General features: G+C 37.4%; 2 protein-coding genes across 3 annotated transcripts in view; one reads left to right on the top strand and one right to left on the bottom strand.

Annotated features, from left to right (window-relative positions):
* Positions 1 to 22,063, top strand: part of LOC105213641 (zinc finger protein rotund) — a 161,544-nt gene that overhangs the window by 114,298 nt on the left and 25,183 nt on the right. The window lies entirely within an intron of this gene.
* On the bottom strand, positions 18,083 to 19,362 carry Pbprp4 (general odorant-binding protein 84a). Its single transcript, XM_011186503.3, has 4 exons — positions 19,069 to 19,362; positions 18,936 to 18,997; positions 18,754 to 18,880; positions 18,083 to 18,662 (listed from the first exon to the last, which is right to left on the bottom strand). Exons 1-4 carry the CDS (start codon positions 19,304 to 19,306, stop codon positions 18,568 to 18,570), a joined length of 522 nt encoding a protein of 173 aa, XP_011184805.2. The 5' UTR covers positions 19,307 to 19,362; the 3' UTR covers positions 18,083 to 18,567.

Raw genomic sequence — 22,063 nt, forward strand, 5'->3', positions numbered from 1 at the left:
CTCTTTGTAAACTTACCATACCCTTTACTGCGTACTTCTTGTAAATTATGGGCCACCAGACCAGTATCCCATATGTAATAATCTATCTAACTACAGCTGTGTAGAGCCAATGTGATACGCGGTGAGTTAGTCCCCATTTTGGTCCAACCATTCTTTTGCATGTGTATAGTGCCAAAGCTGCCTTCTTTACCCTGGCCTCCAAGTTTGGTTTCCATAACAGCTTCCTGTCTAAAATAAGTCCCAGGTAGCTTACCTTTTCATTTATTGGTAGCGAGGTGCCGTTTATTGAAGGTGGTGTGAACTCTGGAATCTTGTGTTTCCTTGTAAACATCACTAAATCAGTTTTGGTTGCATTTAGGCTTAATCCACATGATTTTGCCCAACGATTTATCTCATTTAGCCTTGTTTGCATAAAGTATATGTGGGAATTTTCCCCTAATTGATACCGCCAAATCGTCAGCGTTGGCCACCACATGTACTCCCCCCTTCAATAGATCTAACAACATACTATTCATTGTTAGGATCCATAGAAGTGGGGATAGCACGCCTTATTGAGGTGTATCCCTTTGGACAGATCATAGTAAAGTAACAACATTTTAAAACGGCGTGGCTCCGCCCAATAATGGGTCAAAAACGATATCTCCGAACTTACCCGACCAATTTCAATGAAATTCGGTTCGTAAGAATTTCCAGGCATACCAGTGATATATTTTTAAAATGGGCCAAATCGGTTCACAATCACGCCCACTTTCCATATACCAGAACTTTGAAGACGATCTGAACCGTTTACTTTACAATATATACTACTACATATTATAAAGAGGAAAGATTTGTATGTATGTTTGTGATGAATAAACTCAAAAACAACTGTGCCGATTTCAAAAATTCTTTCACCATTTGAAAGCTACATTCACCCCGAGTAACATAGGCTATATTTATTGCTAGAATCTCAACTTTCTGGAATAAGTTCCCACATGAGGGTATCAAAAACGACTCCGTGATGGAGAATCTTAATCTGAAATTGAAAATCGTCTTGCAAGTCATTCTCTTCGCATCGCAATCGCGTGTCACAGAGTCGAGTGCGGAGCACTAGGGAGTCGAACTCTGAACGTTCATAATTAGAGAGAAAGACAACGAACACCAAAGACTAGAGGTCACAATCAAGTTTTAGCTCATTACAAATAAAGTATAATTCCATGTTCGAATTTTCCTCATTTTACTTTTTTTTTAATGAACTCACGCAAGAGACGGGAAAGTACATACATATGTATGGAAGAGTGTGTATAAGTGTGAAAAACGTATAACTTTTGAAATGTTTGTTTAAACCAGTTCGAAGCCGGAGCGGTCTGCTAGTATATGTATAAAGTAAACACAGGTGGAGATATCGGAACAAAACTTTGCCCTTCTAATAATTTTTTTTACCGATAATATAAGTACGTGCCTTAGACATTTTGAAGAAATTGAGAGAGAACGTGTTTCTTCTAATAATATGTTTCCGTGCCAAAAATTTGTGAAATCTAGTGGTAACTTATACCTAATATTAGGGTTTCCAACTTTCAATGGACTTTAAACCATATATATGCCGAATATGTGAGTAAAATTGTGTGTTATATTAATAAAATTAAATAAATAAGTTGCGATAGTATTTAATGTTCGGTTACACGCGAACTAAACTCTTTCTTACTTGTTCTTTTCACTATTTAGCGCCAATTGGTAATACCAAGTGCAGCCAGGTTCTTTTCCTAATGGTCTTCTCAATTGATTGGGATTCTTCCTCATCAACTGCTTCTCCCGGCGGGCATATTCCATTCCCCATCCGTCTGGACAAACATGATCTAGCCAGGGTAGTTGCTGTCTCTTGATTCCCAGAACTATGCATTCCAATGTCGCGGTGTATCTCGTGCAGCTCCTCGTTCTATTATCCGTTACAATGTGTAAAGACAATAAATCTTTCACACAAAATTTTTTTCGAAAACTCGTCACTTTCACGCCAACATCCTGTTTTGCCACTGTCCATGTCTCCTGACCATACATATAACGGTACGTGAATGAGCAGGGACTTGTAAAGTTTGGTCTTTGTTCATCGAGAGATGATTTTGATTTGTATTTCAATTGTCTACTCAATCCAAAGTAGCACCTCTTGGCAAGCCTGCTGAAAACAGACCTAATGACGCTTCTTGGGACGAATGAAATCAATATCATCGACAAACGCCAGCAACAGTATACTCTTATTGAAAATTGAAAATTCTTATTTATATGTGTGGCATGACATGACCTGATGAAATACAATTCCTCTCCTATGATCAAAGCTGATTGCAGCTTGGCGATAGCGTCCTTAAGACGGTCCAATTATTTCCAGTACCTGTCCAAATTAAGAATTTGGCCGTAGAAGAGCAGCTCATAGTAGATGATTTTATGGCAATTCAACTAAACACACAACAAAACATTTCGCACTACGATTCGAGTAATATAAATAGTGCTTACATGGCAATCAGACACGATGACAATAATTGGTCTTCCAGAGCTGGATGCATCTTTAACATAAACATATACCCTAATTCCCTGTTACATGCTCAAAGCACTTTGTCGTCTCTTTAGTGTGTAGGACATCTATTTTAAGGAGTTTGCGGCATCACAAAGGACTGGCTTTAGATTTTAACTAGCAAATTACCAATTCAAAGGGAACGTTTAGTTGGAGTCGAATAAGTGACAGGTTTAGTGAAAATGATTTGTCTTGTCTTCAGAACTCACTGAAGTCTAAAGTTGGTAGAGAAATTTAAGGGACCGTCTCTGGAATAGTCAGCTGAGTGTTCAATTTGAACTACATACTTGGAGACATTTTGTTGTTACAACAGAAACCAGAATTCTCACTCTTTGTTAACTAAGAGCACTTCTCTGGGTACGTACGTCTGTGAATATTAGATCAAGTCGAGCAGTCAATTAAGTATGCCTTCGCATCTCCATGATACAACTTATTTAAGGGTTCGATTCTCAGAAAATGCGATTATGTATTAGTCTCGACTCTATTTGCCAATTTAAAAATGTTTTGACGGCGCAATCCTTAGCATTGCTGAAGGGTGCGATGAAAGGAAAGGGAATAAGAAGTGGCTGTACTGAGATAGTGAAGACCCTAGGGATGTATGTCAAGTACTGACACACGCAGAAGCTCTAAATGTTGCTTTTAAGTGGTTTGAAACACAGGACGAAACGGATTCCATACAGTTGAAGCGCATCAGGGACTTGACCACAATGAAAAGATGTGATTCATTACGTCAAAGATCAATCAGAAGCTATTTTCAACGATAATTTTAAAATCATTGGTTTGTAGGTATTATGTAATTCATTGTCGTTATAGCTCATGTTTTATAAATCATACTATATAAACGACGCAAGTAAAACCCATTACATAAAAAAAATGAATTGAAATTAAAATATTGCTTTTTTTATTTGATCCGGAAATCGGGATTATACTGTATATTATTTATATACATATATGTATATTATTTAAACAAATCAGCAGTACAGTTTGAAAAGTTTTTTGTGAACTTTTTATTTTCAATCAGTCGTTGGAACCTCATCCTTCTTGATGTCTCACAGGAAAATGTTCTTGCCATGGACAGCATAACTCTTTATTGGTTATTCTAATATTAAAAAACAAAAAATAATTACAAAATAATAAAATTTTAACAAAATCGCTTCTTAACTTTTCGATAAATCGTATCCACCGACTTAAAAAATTTAATTTTGAGATAAGCGCGTTTAAAGTTTGAAATTGAAACTGACGTTCCCTGATAGGCGGAACATCAAAGTGTCTTCCTTTTAGAATTTTATTCGAATGTTTTGAAATGTTTGGAAAATATTTTAAACATTTACTAATTAATAAGACTGAAAAAATCAAGTTTATGAAATTTTCAAAAACCCCTTAATCCGACCACCGACCCTATGAAAGTCCATACACATATAATCGAAGCTCTCCGGGTAAAGGGAGACAAATAAAGATCTTCTTTACTTTGGAAGTGAGTAAATACTTTGTTTTTCCTGCTGTTGATATCTTGAGAAATGCAAAAATCCTCATATATCGAACGACTAATAACACACCAAATTTAGTGTATTATTAAATTAGGGTTGTTTCCGCACTACTTATAGATTATTTTTATTAACATTCTTAACCATTACCATACTTCTTTTGTCCCTATAACCTACTGAATATACTCTGTTAAGGGGTTAGTCAGGAAAACTATACTCCGAAAATTTGATTTTTTATCCGATAATTGCTGTTAGAGTTATTCGACAAATAACAACGATAACTCCAACAAGCTAGTGTGAAACTTTAAATGCTCTTTTCTCAAAACTATGTTTTTTGAACTGGAGAACTGTAACTCGAAAACCGCTCGGTAGATTTTAATGAAATTTCTACAGCTTTTAGAATGCATAATAAACTCAGGCCTGATCCGAAGATTTTTTTTCAAAAATTTCGATTTTTTAAGACCAATTAACTGTTGCTAATATTTATTTTTTGAAAAAAAAGTTTGGTTCAGGCCCAGGATTATCTATTTATAAAACTAATTTTTTTCATCCGATTGATTTTAGATGAATCTCCAAGGTCTTATGATTGTCATCGCAAGGAACTTTTTTTGAAACTGGGTCAACACAGACAGCTATAACTTTGGAAATTATAATTTTTATACTCTAGCAACAAAAGTTGCTAAGAGAGTATTATAGTTTTGTTCACATAATGGTTGTTTGAGTCACCAAGAAATAAAAGAGTTAGATATGGGGTTATATATATAAATGTTCTGCATGACGAGTGGAGTTGAAATCCGGATGTCTGTACGTCCATCCGTCCGTCTGTCCGTGCAAGCGATACCTTGAATAAAAATTAAGATATCTAAATGAAACTTGGAACACATATTCCTTGGCACCCTGAGGAGGTTGCTTTCGAAGATAGGCAAAATCGGTCCACTGCCACGCCCACAAAATGGCGAAAACCGAAAACTTATACACTATCATAACTAAGCCATAAATAAAGTTATGGAAATAAAATTTAGAACATATGATCGCATTAGGGAGGGGCACATTTGGATGTAATTTTTTTTGAAAAGTGGGCGTGACCCCGACCCCAATAGGTTTTTTGTATATATCTTGCATACCAAAAAAACCATTTCCTTATACAGTCCAAAAATGAAATAAATCGGATAATAACCACGCCCACCTCCCATACAAAGATTATGTTGAAAACTACTAAAAATGCTTTTATTCAGTAAGGAAAACCAACAGAAACCTTAAAATTCATTATAAAGTAGGTACAGAAGAGCTGCATTTAAAATGGTATAAAAAAAACCATATCTCCAAAACTACTTGACCCATTTCAATGAAATTCGGTATATAATATTTTCTTGACACCCTGATGACACGGGTGGAGTATGGGCGAAATCGGTTCACAACCACGCCTACTTCCCATATAACTAAATTTTGAATTCTTCTGATTCGTTCACTTTATAATATAGCGGAATAAAACTTTACACAAATACTGTATTTAAGCTGTGACATCACTTGTGGAAAAAAAGGCAAAATCGGACCATGACTTTTCAAGGCCCCTGATATCGAACATGAAGAACTCAGTGCCTAAGAGTAATTGTTCACTGAAAATATAGGTAAATCTCTCAGATATTTTAATGTAATTCATTCCCTCTGTACCAAAAATGGTCATAACTTCCCCCAGATCTCATATACCTAATAATAGATAATATAAAATTAAGTGAGCGTATGGTCTTCGATATATTGTATCTATGTGGTGAAAAGGATTGAAATCGGTTCAGGAATTACCTTAGTCCCCATATAACATTTATGATGATTTTCGTTATTCTATTGAACTTTATGGGTCGAATTATGTTATCTTTATAAAATTGCATCGGGTTGCACCCGAACTTGGCCTTTCCTTACTTCTTTTTTTCTCAAATTTTCGTGACTTAAATCAAAACATTGTATAATAATGCCATATTATTACTTTTGATAAATAACATGATTTAATAGCAAAAGAAATTTATCGAAAATTCTAATTTTTTCGTGTCTCTGACTACCCCTAACCCCTTAAGTCACCCATTAGGGATTCAGGGGAGATTTTCTCATAGCAGTTTTGTTTAAGGAAGTAAAAATCTTAGCAAATTCTTCGTATTTCTGAATTCTAAATTAATTGACTTGGATATAGAAGTTTTTTGAGCTGTCCATATCTGTTCTCCCTTTATCAAATTTAAAATTAGTAAAATTAGTAGCAAAGTTATATCGCTTTATGCATTTTTGAATTAAGGCCAACCTCCTCAGAATAGGTTAGGTTAAACTCTATATTCGTATCCTTTTTAGTTAGATACCCTACAAAAGCTCGCTGAACTCGATAGATCTCTTAGGAATTAACTTTGGTTCAGTAGATCCTTGCTACCGTTTTTGTATAAAGGACTGGCAGCTATTAATGGTTATTACACGAAACCCAGCTATTCAGTTATTTTCCTTGCAATCCCATCATCCATCTAACAGTTCTCCACGAATTATATATTTCCGTCCATTTTTTTCTATGGACCCTCTCGAGGCTGTGCCGAATTTTTTCCTTTGGAAAGACAGTAATTTTGATTTGTCTTTTCTATATAATATATTTAGATTAATTATGGACGCGTTTGGTGTGAGTCATTCTTTACTCTCTCATTGTTTTTTTCTCTTCCACGTTGGTAGACTTTCTAAAATAAACTCTAGGAACTGTAAGTTGTTTGCAGTCGAATACAACTCATTGAATTAATAGGCTCCACTGAAATTTTGTGATTCCCAGTGTATAGATCAATTTAATCTTTTTAATGGGATACTTTCAGCCACACCGTTAGTTAGGATATGATATCTAAACTGGCTTGCCTTTATTGTAATCATGCAGCCACGATTCTCCCTCACAGATTGTTAACCATCATAATTCAGGGTAGGAGCGGGAGGACCATACATGGGGGGCGTCTAATTTCAATATGTACGTGCATAACCCCATTCTCAGAGAAGACTAAAGATTTAAGTTAAAAATCTGTTTTACTCCCCCCATTTATTCAGATGTATTTGGTGTCTCCGCAAAACTAATACAGCTGTGGTAGCTGACGTTGAGCAACACCAAAAGCTCCGTCAGGATCGGGAAGGACCTCTCCGAGCCGTTCGATACCAAACGAGGTTTCAGACAAGATGACTCGCTATCGTGTGACCTCTTTAACCTGGTGCTGGAAAAAATAGTACGAGCTTCAGAGCTAAACAGAGAAGGTACAATTTTCTATAAGAGTGTACAGCCACTGGCGTACGCCGATGATATCGATATCATTGGAAACAACACCCTCGCCGTTAGTTCTGCTTTTTCCCGCCTGAATAGGGAAGCGAAGCGTATGGGTCTGGAGGTGAATGAGGACAAGCCGAAATATCTCCTGCCATCAAGCAAAGAGTCAGCGCACTCGCGTCTTGGCTCCCACGTCACTGTTGACAGTCATAACTTTGAAGTTGTAGATAATTTCGTATACCTAGGCACCAGCATCAACACCGATAATAATGTCAGCCTTGAAATCCAATGCAGAATCACTCTTACCAACAGGTGCTACTATGGACTGAGTAGGCAATTGAAAAGTGTAGTCCTCTCTCGACGAACAAAAACTAAACTCTACAAGTCCCTCATCATTCCAGTCCTACTTTATGGTGTGTAAGCGTGGACGGTGTCAACATCCGATGAGACGGCACTAGGAGTTTTCGAGAGAAAGGTTTTGCGGAAGATTTATGGTCTCTTAAACATTAGCAACGGCGAATACCGCAGAACATGGAGTGATGAGCTGTATGTGTTGTTCGACGACATAGACATAGTCCAGCGAATAAAAAGACAGCGGCTACACTGCCTAGGTCATGTTGTCATGTTGTGGACTCGAGAAGATTTATTCAGATCTCTATAGATGAGATTGAGATTAAAATACAGTTATCTTTTGAAAACACTATTCGGCATGCGCACTATCGAAGAATTTTAACACCGTGAATTCATTATACATAACACAGGTGCTATAGAGTAGACGATGTATATAAAGTTGAATCTTTTTGAAAAAAATTAAAAAATGTATGATGCAAAAAGTCCGGGCACAATTTATAAAAATTTCTAATTAACATATACATATTCTTTTATTTTAAGTGATTTTTCATACTTCGAAAACACATATTTTGTGATTTTGGAGGATAATTTCGAATAACGGAGAATACACGACTTTCACTTATGAATCAATCTCCTGGAAAAAATTAGTTTGATCCAATCCAGCCGTGTGTTGTATGTGTAATGACTCTCTCCAACTTCACTGCAAAAGTACATATACAAATAGCGCTCGAATCCATCGACGTGCCTATACTTTAGACTTGTCAAAATCCTATAAGTCGATCCCTGATATTTCTTCGAATTAGTTAATGATTTTCGGCACTTGTTTGGTTGAATAACCTGTCTTTTGAGAAAAGTATCCGTGCATTCATAATGAATTAATCTCTCTTAAGATTCTGTTATTTTTTCATTGCTTTCGCAAAATATAGGCTATAGTAACCGAGTTGCGAGCTCCACGCAACATCATTTCAATATCCATACTCTTGTTGCCAAGTGCATTGAAGTAAAAATAGGTAATAATAAATAAATAAATTCAATAGTGTTGCCGCCTATTTGGATATGACGCTGAAAAAATACGCAAAATTCACACACACATTCCGCATTATTAAATAAAACAACAACTAGATAAAAATAGAAAATATAAAATACATAAAAATAGAAATAAAATGTTTGACCCGCCTCCGAGTCAAGACGGCAATTGTGGTGTGATGTCATGCCGATGAGCGGGCGGGCGCATAGTTGCAAAACACACGCGCATGCAGCTAGAAAGATATCTATATATTTGTAAATCTGTGCTTGTCTGCGTATATATTTGTTTGTGTGCTGCATGTGTGGGAAATTGTGTAAATCGGTTCACTTTCACAATGAGGCCTTGCTCGGCCATATCGTCATGCAGGCGTGGCGTAGCGAGGCGCGGTGCGTCAGGGCAAGCCCTGTGCGCGTAGTTAGGCCTGCCACACATTTTTATTATATTTTATTACGGCACGCTTGCTCTCCGTGCACCTGCTGCTCTGCTGGCCCACAAAGTGCTGCACTTCCGGTGGACGCCAGTTTTGCTTTTGTTTTCACACACGCACGGATACCTTTATTTTTGTACAACATATGTATGTACATTATCCATCAGCGTTAAACTGTTTACAGCAACCAAAAAATGATTGGAGAACCTTCTTTTCAGGCTCTCATTAAAATAAATTAATTGTACAAATTCAAGTAAATTAGGGCTGCGCATACATATGTATGTACATTATACATTTCTGTTTGCACAAATTTAAAATTGCTTCTCTATTACATTACAGATATTAGACAATATTTATTCGTTTTAAATTACCTAATTACCTGTTGTTGTTTTTAACACTTCAAAAGTGTAATAGTCGAAATTTGAGCTAAGTACCAATTGATCATTACAACTAACAATGAAGCGGTCATGTAGATAAGATGATAGGATTATGATGATGATGTACAGGCGTGCCTACAGACTATTATTCGATGTATTGGTGTTCTTCGACTTGACTGAAACTGCAATAAATATATAACGAATAACTCCAGAACAGTCTAATTTAACCCTAAATAATGATGTAATAAGATGGTAACTCTACATAAGTAGGCTTTGAGGAACAACAATTGCGAAATTGAAAAGTAGGCGTGGCAGTGCTCAATTCTTACATTATGAAATAGATCGAAATCGGATCAAAAGAACATCCACAATTTCTTACGACCAACGTTCTCATATCTAAGCTATTATAAGCTCAAGCAACTCAAACATTGAAATATCAATTTATGTGCGAAATTTTTTTTTTCAAAAAATTGATACATATCATATGTATATCTACTCCCAATACCAAGTACATATGAGATCCATCGTTCCTTCGGTTAGAATTTGTCTCTACAACTTATAATATATAGGTATTTCCTAGCGAGATGTCCGAAGAGTTTTATTATAAAAAGTGTTCCGTATCAGTTTGACAAAGTTAGATACTATGTACTTGTCTGTTAAGTAAAACTTCTTCATTAATTAGATAAAATTAACTAACTAAAATCAGTTGCAACAACAGTTATACTTCTAGAATATAAACCAACTAGCAGACCGGCTTCGAAGGGTTTAAACACTAATACAAAGTTAGTTAGTAATTCACACTCTGCCATACATATGTATGTATGTACTTTCCTGTTTCATGTGTGGGTTCATTTTAAAAAAGTAAAATGAGGGAAATTCGAACATGAAAATATATTTAATTTGCAATGAGCTAAAACTTGATTACGACCTCTAGTCTTTGGTGTCCATTGTCTTTTTCTCTGATTACGAAGACGTTGAGAACGCTCAGAGCTCGACGCCCTTGTGCGAGCTTGCATATTTCTCAAGCCGCTCTACACGCTCCGTACTCGACTCTCTGGCGCGTACTTGGGAGGTTTTGAAATTTTGTTCACTCGTTACTCGACTCTCTGTCATGCGATTGCGATGCGAAAATAATGACTTGAAAGACTATTTTCAGTTACAGATTATGATTCTTCATCACTGAGTCTTTTTGATACCCTCACCTGGGAACTATTTCCAGAAAGTTGAGATTCTAGAAATAAATATAGCCTATGTTACTCGGCGTGAATGTAGCTTTCCAATGGTGAAAGAATTTTTGAAATTGAATTGAGTTTTTGAGTTTATTCAATACAAACATACATACAAATATTTCCTCTTTATAATAGTAGTATAGTTGCGCCGTATGTTCTGCTTTTTCCCACATGGTTAAAGAGGCGAAGCGAATGGGTCTGGAGGTGAATGAGGACAAAACAAAATATCTCCTGTCATCAAGCAAACAGTCGGCGCATTCGCGTCTTGGCTCCCACGTCACAGTTGACAGACATAACTTCGAAGTCGTAGATACTTTCGTATACCTGGGAACCATCATCAACAACACGAACAATGTCAGCCTCGAAATCCAGCGCAGAATCACTCTTGCCAACAGGTGCTACTTTGGACTGAGTAGGCAATTGAAAAGTAAAGTCCTCTCTCGACGAACCAAAATCAAACTCTACAAGTCGCTTATCATTCTCGTCCTGCTTTATGGTGCAGAAGCTTGGACGATGTCAACATCAGATGAGAGGACTCTAGGAGTTTTCGAGAGGAAAATTTTGCGCAAGATTTATGGTCCTCAAAACATTGGCAACGGCGAATACCGCAGACGATGGAACGATGAGCTGTACGAGTTATACGACGATATTGACATAGTTCAGCAAATAAAAAGACAGCGGCTACGCTGGCTAAGTCATGTTGTCGGAATGGACGAAAACACTACAGCTCTGAAAGTGTTCGATGCAGTACCCACCGGAGAAAGCCGAGGAAGGGGAAGGCCTCCACTCCGTTGGAGGGACCAGGTGGAGAGCGACCTGGTTACACTTGGAGTCTCCAACTGGCGCCGAACAGCGAAGGAAAGAGAGGAGTGGCGCGCTCTCATCGTTTCGGCTTTAACCGGCTAAACGGTTCAACGCCAATTACATACATTACATAAATAATGCTGATCTCATTGTGACTAGTGATGAGCGATATTGCTATTTTTGAATCACTGTGAATTCCGTGATTGTTATTTTTAAATTAATGTGATTTTATATTGCTACTGCGATCGCCACAAAAAGAAACGAATTTATGAGAATTTGTACTCCACATTTTTTTTTACATTTACATTTTTATTAATTTTAACAATATCCAAAATCTTTTGTAATCACAATTAACTAATTAGTAAATTTTGGGTACATTTAACTGCTTTTGTAATCACCGTACCCAAAATTATCGAAATCGCAACTAAAATAGCTGTTGCGATTACTACTTTCGAACTGATATTGCCACAGAACTGTGAGTGCTAGTGATTGCTACTTTCGTATTGCTATTGTTACTGAACTGTGACTGCTACTGAACAGTGATTGCTACTTGCTATTGCTACAGTGATCAAATTAGAATTACTGAACTCCTATATGTACTGTGGTCGAACAAAAGCACTCTTTAGCTACTGTGATCAAACTCAAAAACTGAACTTCAATTGGGATTGTAAATCACTGCTATTTACAAAAATTGATCGCAGCTGCTAGTAAAATATCGCTCATCACTAATTGTGACTCGTTCGCTCAATGCAGACTGCCGATAAGAATACTCATGTGTATGCACATAAACAAATTTTTCCCACTGTGGGTGTTTCTATTAGCTCCTCGATAATTGTTCCTAAAGCCTACGGAGCTTTCTTATTGCATCATAGACTTCTTGAAAATTCTTTTGTTATTTTTTTTAATTGGCGCTCAACACTGTACTTTTGTGGTTCGCTCATTTGTCTCTTTGCTTTCGTAACATGCAATTAACGTTGTTTCATACTCACAAGAATGCTGGATATTATATCGGATCTATGTTTTAGAAGTGAAGGGGTTAAAGATACAACCGACTTGTAGAATATCTTTGGCGATGACCTATGAATAGCCGTAGAACATAAATATTTTGTGGAGGTGTTCATGGAATGTGGAATCACTCGCTCAGCGCATCAGATGAAAGTAGGGAAAGTAGGGAAAGCCTCGAAAGCCGAAGTGCGGAACATTAATTCGTTAAACCTAACATACTCCCAACACAAGATTCTCCAACGGAACCACAGGATTAGGTATTACTTTGTGGGAGTGACTAGACATTTTAAGTCTCCTCTTTGGTACGGACTGATTGACGATTAATTGTAAATGTCTCAGTTCTGTCCTAATTAAAGTTGCTGCCTCGCTAACAGCTTTCCATTTATCGGAGGACTGACACATGAGTGCAATCAAGTTTTCCACCGTTAAACTACTATAGTTTTCATCCTATTCACTTATTATTCTTACTGTTGACAGTCTATGTATTGCGTTTATTGATCTAGTATTCGCACTTATATCTAACGCCTGGATCCATATTGGAGCGGCATACAAAATGACAGAGACAGACATCTTGGTTTTTGCAATTAAATAACGTCGGCTGGAACGCACACAGCCTCTATTTGCTATCATTGATTGATAACGCGTTGTAAATTTTATTTGCTTTGCTTGACGCTGCTGCCAAGTGCTCCTTGATTTCAATTTTGGAGTCTAATATACTCCCCGGGTACTTAAGCCGTGGCTGTAAGCTCACACTATCCTATAGTAAGAGTTATTCTTTTCTGAATTTCCCTTCTGCTTATGAGCAATACTTTTGTTTTATGTTCAGCCAGTTTTTGATTCATGGAAGAGAACCATTGACGTAGACCATTTATGCATTCGTTGCATTTGCTTTGGAGGACATCTGGTATGTGCTTAGCCACTGCTACCACAATAAGGTCAGCTTCTTGGCACCCCGTCATGCATAAGGCTCCATAAGAGCCTAAGACCGATCCTTGCGGTACTCCACTCGAAATAGAGTAGCACTTAGAGCCTTCGTTGGAGTCGTATATAAGCCTTCTGTTTACAAAATAACTGATTATTATGGACATATGTATGTACATATATTGTTTATGAGTTATTGAGAAGCACGCGCTTCAGATATGTGCGAGTATGTGTGTGGAGATGTGCATTACTGGTATGTTGTTGTACATGTTGTTACAAAATTGTTTTTGTCTTATTGCTTATGCTTATATAACGAATTTTAAAGCCCTGTTTTTCTATAACGAATGGATACCTCCATAAATAAGCGTGGAATATTTACAAATACACATACATTGTTGTATATATAAGTATGTGTGTTAATTCGAACTGCTGTTGTTTACGTATATGTACATGCATTTACGGGCATTACCGTAATGGTACGGATGTATCCCAGCAATTACATACATACATACATATATATTCAAACATCCACAAATAGTTGTGTGTTATTTGACACATTAGGCCGTCGATCGTCTAGCTCGCCCGCCCCCCACTCCCACAATTGGGTGATGGTAATTGCAACAACAAAACCAAAAAAAAATAAAAAAAACAACAAAGCCCACTCCGGCCTAAAGCAAAATCCAACAGTGCCAACAACAACAACACCCAACCAAATTCTCTCTCAACAAAACGCATTTTTTCGCATTTGCTCTCCTTCCTTTCCCTCCTTTTTTGCATTTTTCTCATTTTACATGTTTTTCTGGTGTTTTTTGTTGGTTTTTTCTAGTTTTTTTCTATTTTTTTTGTGTTTGCCTTTGCTTGTTAGTTGATGCGACGTGTTTGCTGTTGTTGTTGTGACGCACCAACGCATTTCACGCATGTGCATCGTCGTGTTGTCATCATGTTGCTATTGCACTTACACGCTGTGTTTCAGGCCACACACTCAAAGCAGAGCAAAACACAAATATGTGTGTTGCAAAAAAAAAAAAATAAAATAAAAACAAAAAAAGCAAAACAAAACCGACTAAAAATAATTGGAATGTGTTTTTTCTATACCATTGACACCCCCTTACGTAGTCGACGCATAGGCTTGCACACACACACATAGCACAGCACGGGCTATGATTGTTGTAGTAGGTGGGAAAGAGCAAATGCAAAAAATTGTGGCAAAACACGCATTGACAGAGTGGCCACGTGATTATTTGAGCGCAGATGTGCAAATGTAAAAATGGAACTCTACCAGATGGAAGCTGAGCATTCGGAAATGTTTCAGCATCATCGACGCAAGCTTTACTTTCAGCCGATTCCATCTTGCATATATATTATGTAGGTGATTTCCCAATGCTCTCTTTTGCGTTGATCATGTTGAGATTTCTGGCTATATATTCAAATCTCGTTTATCGAGATCTAGCCCTGAAATATCATTTGTCCTTTTCTATTTACGAGGTTTAGTTAGAAAAATCTAATGGGAAATGTTTATCATCATTCGACATTCAAAAGAACATTCTTTGGCATTTATTTTTTGAAGATTATCGCTTTCACATTTTGGCCATGGCTACGTCTCAGATGGTCAGATCAGATGATGAGTCCAATTTCGATTACTCGTTCGAGCATTTCGACTGGTAACTGGCGAATGACACGCGTGATGTTTTGCTCCAAGTCCTGAATCGAAGCGGGATTGTCCGCATATACTTTAGACTTTACATATACCCACAGGAAGAAGTCGAACACACGCTCTTGGTGGCCTATCGCCCGCCAAAACTTGAAATCAACCACGGAAGAGTTCTCTCAATAAATCCATTGATTGATGCGATGTGTGGGAAGTGACACCGTCTTGTTGAAACCAAATGTCGAGATCACGAAACTTCAATTTCAGGCATCAAATAGTCGGTTATCATGCCGCGATAACGGTCACCATTGATGGTTACGTTCTCACCGGCAGAAGAACGAATTTGAAGAATTCTGGACAGATAATTCCACGAGCCCACAAACCACACCAAATCTTTATTTTTTCTGGATGAAACGGTAACTCTTGAATCACTTCAGGTTGCTCTTCGTCCCAAATGAATCAATTTTACTTGTTTACACACAATGGGCCTCATCGCTGAACAGAATGTCGCTCGGAAATCTTGGAAGAAAGAGCCCATAGAGCGAAGCAATGTAGCTTGCAAAGGTTGAGCGGCTTCAGTTCTTGCTCAAGCTGTATTTTGTACGCTTTCAATTTAAGATCTCGACGTAATATGCGCCAAGTCCTTCCATACGTCGATCGAGTTGCTGCAAACGTCGCCGAATCGACTCTCCACAGTCTTCGTGTACACTCTCAGTTACGGCTGCTTTATGTTCTTCACTGCGTGCTGGACATGGTCTATTCGATCGAATATTATCCAATAAAGAATTATGGGTCTCCAGATGGGTGATGGTGTTGCGAATAGTACGCTCAGTAGGCCGTTTATGTTGACCATAAGTTGAACGAACGTACCTCTACTTCGATCACCCGTTAGTTCTCTTAACTTTAGTGTTTTACATAGGTTGGGGTTTGATATTCAAGTTATTGGGTGATACCTCACCTGGCCCACCGCAATGAATTTTTCAACTCGCAAATTAAACCAAAGCCTTTTGTGATTGTTTTATATTTTCCAATATAATATTGTTGGCAACCATAAAATCTATACAATTAAACCTAAAAAATTTCTATGGTAGCCAGCAGCCATAACTGTCGATGCAGCCACATCGACGGCGCACGAAGCACGGCTGAGGTATGTGGCATGTGGTAAAACGATGGCACTGACAATAACAACGAAACCAAATAGAAAAACAAAATAAAATAAAACCACTAGCTACATACCGACAACAACAGATGAGTGTAGCTAACCAAAATGAATGTGTAGGCGAATGCAACGCCACCAACGGCGCTACTGCGACAACAACACGAATGTTGCAACATCTAACTGGCCGATAGGCGCAACGGCTACGGCAGCGACAGCGACGAGGAATCGGTTTGTTCGGGTCAAAATGTATATATGTAAAATAGTGAAAACCAAAAACAAATTCAAATTATAAAAAAAAAATAACAAACCAAAAAAGTGAAAAAAAAAATTTTTCAAGAAAAAGATGTGCACAAAATGGAAAAAAATAACTCCTAAAGGGTAAAGAAAAAATGGAGAGAAATTCGCAAATAAAAAAGCACCGATTTGAGGCAACGGACGAAAGGGATAAATATGAAAGTGAGAAAAAACAAAAGCAAAGGTGAAAGCGCATAAAAAATGCAAGGCAAAACATATAACGTTCCGGGAAGAAGTAGAAGGCGGCAGGCGCACGAATGAACGACTATGAATATTAATGTGGGCGGAGAGGGCGCTGCTGTGCGGCATGGTGTTAGTAATGGGTGAGATAACGGTGACTATGTTAGACAGCAGCAAGAAAGTGGTAAGTGCGAATGGTGACTAGTGACCATCTTTTAAGTGCGCTTTCGCTCTGCTATGCTCAACGCCTATTTATGGGCACGCACATACATATCTACATAAGTACTGCCATATTTGTTTTGTACTGTTAACTGATTTGGGAACGTACGAAATTAATGCCTGTTTACGCTTACATTTATCAAATCTCCAATTTCGGTTAATTCAGTTGCAACGGTTGTGTCGCAAGGTTGATCAGATGCATTGTTGCTGCAAGCGCAATAATATGCAATTATATTGGTGCAGCAAATTATAAACATCTATGAACATATATTTCATCAATTCCATTGAACATTACTACACACACACGCACATCCAGACACATACATACATATATACAGTTATCATCATTACCGGCGTCATCATCAGCATCAGCTTCCGCTGTCGCTTGCCAACGGCCCCCAGCGTCGTCGTTATTAGCTGCACACAACAGCAAAAACAACAATAACAGCAAGGGGTGAGCAAAATCACCCTTAATACAATGCAACAATAACAGCAACAAGCGACAACATAAAAGCAGCAGCAGCAGCAGCAGCGCGTCACATTTACCGCCGTCCACATCGTACTCACCGAATGACGGTGGACGAAAAAGCACGTGAAACAGTCCGGTCCACAGTCCAGTCCAGTACACACCAGTCGGTGAATGCCAAAAATATAAATAAAATAAAACAACAAAAACGACTAATGTACACTCAGTCAACGCGCGAAAGGAAAATGTGTAATGCAAAACATAAAACACACAACAACAATAACGCGTAAAAAAATTGTGTATTTGTATTGTTGTTGCTGTTGCTTTTGGTAACATTTTGTTTTCTGTTATTATTCAAAAGCACGCGCAAGCACATCCAATATGGAGCAACGGGTGTTAGCGGACACAGTCGTGTCTGCTTTGACTGTTTTGTGAATAGTGTGCAATTGTGGCAAAAGCGTGCAAAGCAAAGCAAAGCGCCAGCCGACTCGTGGCACTGTGTGTCCGGTGCATGAATGGAGTACTTGAAATTACCCGAACTCCAACTTTTACTTCGGCAAGACTTTCTTATACTTTCTTATACGAATCTGAACTCACTCCAATCCACAGAAAGTCTCCGTTAATTGTATTACGTTTTCTGCAGTATAAATTTTTATTTTAATATAAATAGAGAAGAAACTCGTATATTTTGTGTCGATGCATTTATTTAACTAGAAAGCATTTTACTTCTATTAGTATTCTATGGTATTACTTGTTTCAACAGCAGCTACCGATATATACCCTCCAGGATTACATAATCTGTATCTAATTCCATTCCCGACACAATTTTTCTGTTTAAACTACTAAAGTTCCACAAGTAAGCAATGAAGCTTGCGATCATCGGATCATCGGTTAAGTACATATGTATATTAGTGCGCTAGCAAAGCAATTCAAGCGTTTCTAAATATATGTATTTATATAATATGGTGTAGGTCGAACAATTTAACTATTTTATATAATTTATTTTTAAACTATAGCAATTAAATCAATTTAATTAGAGCAAATACTATGGCCTTCAGTTGAATATTCGTTTTGAGTTGAAGTGCACAAACAACAATAAAGTTTCTAGTGCCAAGTAGATTTGCGACCATTTACGGTTGATCGTTGCTCGTGAAGCCGCCAGAATGTCGTCAAACGATCGGCTTATTGCGGGCATCCACGAGAGCACGCAACATCAGGCACTTAGCGATAGCATAGGTGCGTTTGCAAGGACAAGTCTCACGTGCTAGAAATGAAAATGTGTAAAGAGCATTGGACATATGCGGTCCTTATATATTATACTAAAAATTTTATTAGTAACAACTTAGTAATCTTACATCCTTCATTCTGGCAGACGGGTATCGAGTCTCCAGTTGCTGGCCACATAGTTTGTCTGATCAGTGTTGAATTCAGTTGCCAATTTCGCAAAAGGCCCGTCTTCTCCATGTAGCATTTTAAGAAGCACTACAGGACGCAGTGATTAACGTAAGATTTTTGATTCCACTTTAATCACACTTACCATGCCCGTTTTGTCGGTTGTGTTCGGCAATTCTGCGGTTTCATTGAATCGTTGTATATATTCTGAAAAAATTTTCGAATATAACGTAGATACCATTTACATATGTGTAACATATATTTGCCGCAAAACTGACCTAACGGTATTGTGAAACTGGCATTGCAGCTGCGCACTACATCCTGAAAGTCGAATCCCGACGCGTTTGCTGCTTCCGCCATCGGTGTGGTCGTCTCCATGGACTGTTGTTTATCCAATTTATTATCCGTTACATCTGATTGTGCATCTGCCGTAGTCCCAGCAAGCACGCCAAGCAGGAGCAGTGAAAGTGCTAGTTCAACTTTTCGATAATTGACCATTTCCAACAACTCCGACATTATATTTGTGTATTCGTTTTCGGAAACCGATTTTCACTGAAACTAACTCTGATTTTTCCCGTTATTTAAACGAAAGATTTTTGTTAATAATTCATGCCTTTATTATAATTTGGTAAATGTGTGTGAAAATTATCTAAAGCTAAAGAGCGCTACGTTCGGCGACACTTATAGCTATAAGTACTCTTGGAAAGTAATTTTAATGATTTATAGAAATACGTAAAAAATATAAAACTGATTGTAATAAATATTGAGCTTATAAAATATATAAATAAAAAATTATTGTAAAATAAGACAAAGGAACTCGCTTTGGTAACTTTCTTACAGAAGCACGTACACATAAAATACATGTGATTACTCAATGATTACATTCCATTACAATTACTTACTAGTGCTTTACATACCATATATGCTGACTGTAGCGTTCAGTTAGGCGATTTCGTGTGTAACAAGTCTGAGAGCAATTTTATTTAACAATCATAATTGATTTGATTAGGCTTCATTGTTGACACTACAACAATAAGTTAGGCAATTTTATATATTTTTCAAAATGATTACAATTCCTTACAAACGAATGCATTATGCAAATTAAATTACTTGCTATTGATTTTTTATATTTATACTAGATTAGCGAAAAAGCGCTTAAGGCTCTGAGCACATAACTGTTAGTCGTTGTGTGGTGGGTTCGTAATACGATTAGGACATATGCGAAGGCATTGAAAGTTGGTCCGAAATTTGTAGGCAAATCTCGAAATAGTTTAAAAACAAACTCTTAGGCCTGTGCGCGCTGTTTAAAATAAGATTTCTTAGGCAACAATAGCAAGAAACTTGCCTTAAAAACTCGGCCAAATACCCGCAAGTATTAATAATCATTATTAAAAATACAACTAACATCCAATTTGTTTCATTTTTATTTAGTTCATTTAATAAAATAATTTAAAAATGTATTATTTTGTTCGAAAAGAAGATTGCGTGTCGTGTAAGAAGTCTAAAATACATAATAGGAGTTATAGCAATAGGGTCTTAATTAAATGATCATTCCGTAATAAGTAAATTATTATTTCAACATTAATTTGAATAAGTAAACGGTAATTGTTATTTGTCATTGAACTCTAATTAGTGATCTAGGAGTTTCACGATCTTTCTTAATTTTGATTAGTGCCTTAGGCGCTTCGGAAATATTTACCGGTGTCAATATTTCGCCCGATTGTTGTCAACATTAAACCCAACACCCAAAATCATAATTAGATCATAAGGCTGCGGATCTGGGCAAAGCTTTTTCGCTTGAAGTAAAAAATTGTATTGTTTGTTCTGTTCAAACATGTTTTTAGTATCCAAAATCAGATGAATTTCATTATTAAATTGAAAGTACCGGACAGTAATTAGTAAGCGCAGAGTGAACTATCATAAATCATACTAGTTCTGCTTAAGGTTTGGCAAGTTCTGTTCTACCATCTACATGTATAATATAATGTATGATAAGATTCGAAACAAAGAAACTTATTGTCGAATATCAAATCCAGTAGATCTCAACAAAATAAGAAAAGAAAGAAAAATATTTTGGCAAACGTCACAATGAGCTTTCATGGCTAAACTATATTTTCAAGACTGATAAATATTGTTGACAGTGAACTCACCTATTATGCGGTCTTCTGGCGTATTTAATGAAATTGTTGTCTAAAAAATATTACTACGTAGGCTTTGCAAAGGACAAAGTCTTGTTGCAAGTAAATATTCAATGGTATCTAGAACTAAAGAAAAGTGTATACAAGCATAACTTTCTTCCTTATCCTTCCTTATCTTTATATAGAGGTAATATGAAACAAGATGACAGAGACGAGATAAATAATCTCTTCACTCATACCAAGAATATCCTTTACTTCTATAATTGAAGGCTTGCAGCTCCATTAAATCTGATACACCCTGCATTTATTCATTCAAAAATATTTATCTTATTGAATATATAATTATGCTTCTTCCCGAAGACAATCAGTTCCGGCCCACTGTTCATGCGTGCGGTCAGACAGTCCGTGCTTTGTCGGCCACTCAGTCGGCAATCGGTTTCGGTACTTCTAATGGCGAGGCCGTTGGAGTATGAACGGCAGTGGGTTGACAGCGAACGCCATCGCGACCAACACTCATCGTTGCCTGTAGCATGAGGCTCGATTGTATGTATATATGCTGAGCTGAGCTGCCATTTGTATTGGTGTTGGTGTAAAACGCCGATAGACAGTTGAACGCATCTCTCGCCTGCGACGAGGTGAGCTGTGCTGTATTGTGAATGGATAACATCGCATGGCATGGAACAGATGAATGCTTAACGGCGTGAGCGGTGGGAAGCGGGGTGAACGGTGATTGTACACATTGGGGAAAAAATGCGCGAACTGCAAAAAAATTAGAATGCAAAACATTTTTTCTCGTGCTTGTGTGCGACTTTTTGAAGTATTTTTTTTTTTTGCATTTTTTGAGTTTTGGGCTTTGCCATCACCGTTAACTGTGCCGTTGCCTTTGCCTTTGCTATTGCAACTCCTTGTTGGATTTTTTATGTAGTCGGATTTTTTCTCCGCTTTTATATACTTTTATTTTTTATTATTTTTTTTAGGAAAAGCATGGGGGATGGACAGACGGTAGTGCAACAGCCAAGCGCGCCACCACGCCGTTTTGTTGGTGTTGATTTATACTTTTTTTCCGTATTAGTGCATAAATGTGTAGTTGTGGTGTGGCGGTCGGTGGGTTGGAGTGGTGTTCGGCATTGCTAGA

Source organism: Zeugodacus cucurbitae, chromosome 2 (assembly GCF_028554725.1).
Source record: "Zeugodacus cucurbitae isolate PBARC_wt_2022May chromosome 2, idZeuCucr1.2, whole genome shotgun sequence".
Taxonomy (NCBI): Eukaryota; Metazoa; Arthropoda; class Insecta; order Diptera; family Tephritidae; genus Zeugodacus; species Zeugodacus cucurbitae.

Coding starts and splice junctions, on each gene's coding strand:
- Pbprp4 (XM_011186503.3), bottom strand. CDS start 19,306: ATGTCGGAGTTGTTGGAAATGGTCAATTATCGAAAAGTTGAACTAGCA. Junction 18,881..18,935: donor CAACCGACAAAACGGGCATG/GTAAGTGTGATT, acceptor TGCGTCCTGTAG/TGCTTCTTAAAATGCTACAT. Junction 18,663..18,753: donor CGTCTGCCAGAATGAAGGAT/GTAAGATTACTA, acceptor TTTCATTTCTAG/CACGTGAGACTTGTCCTTGC.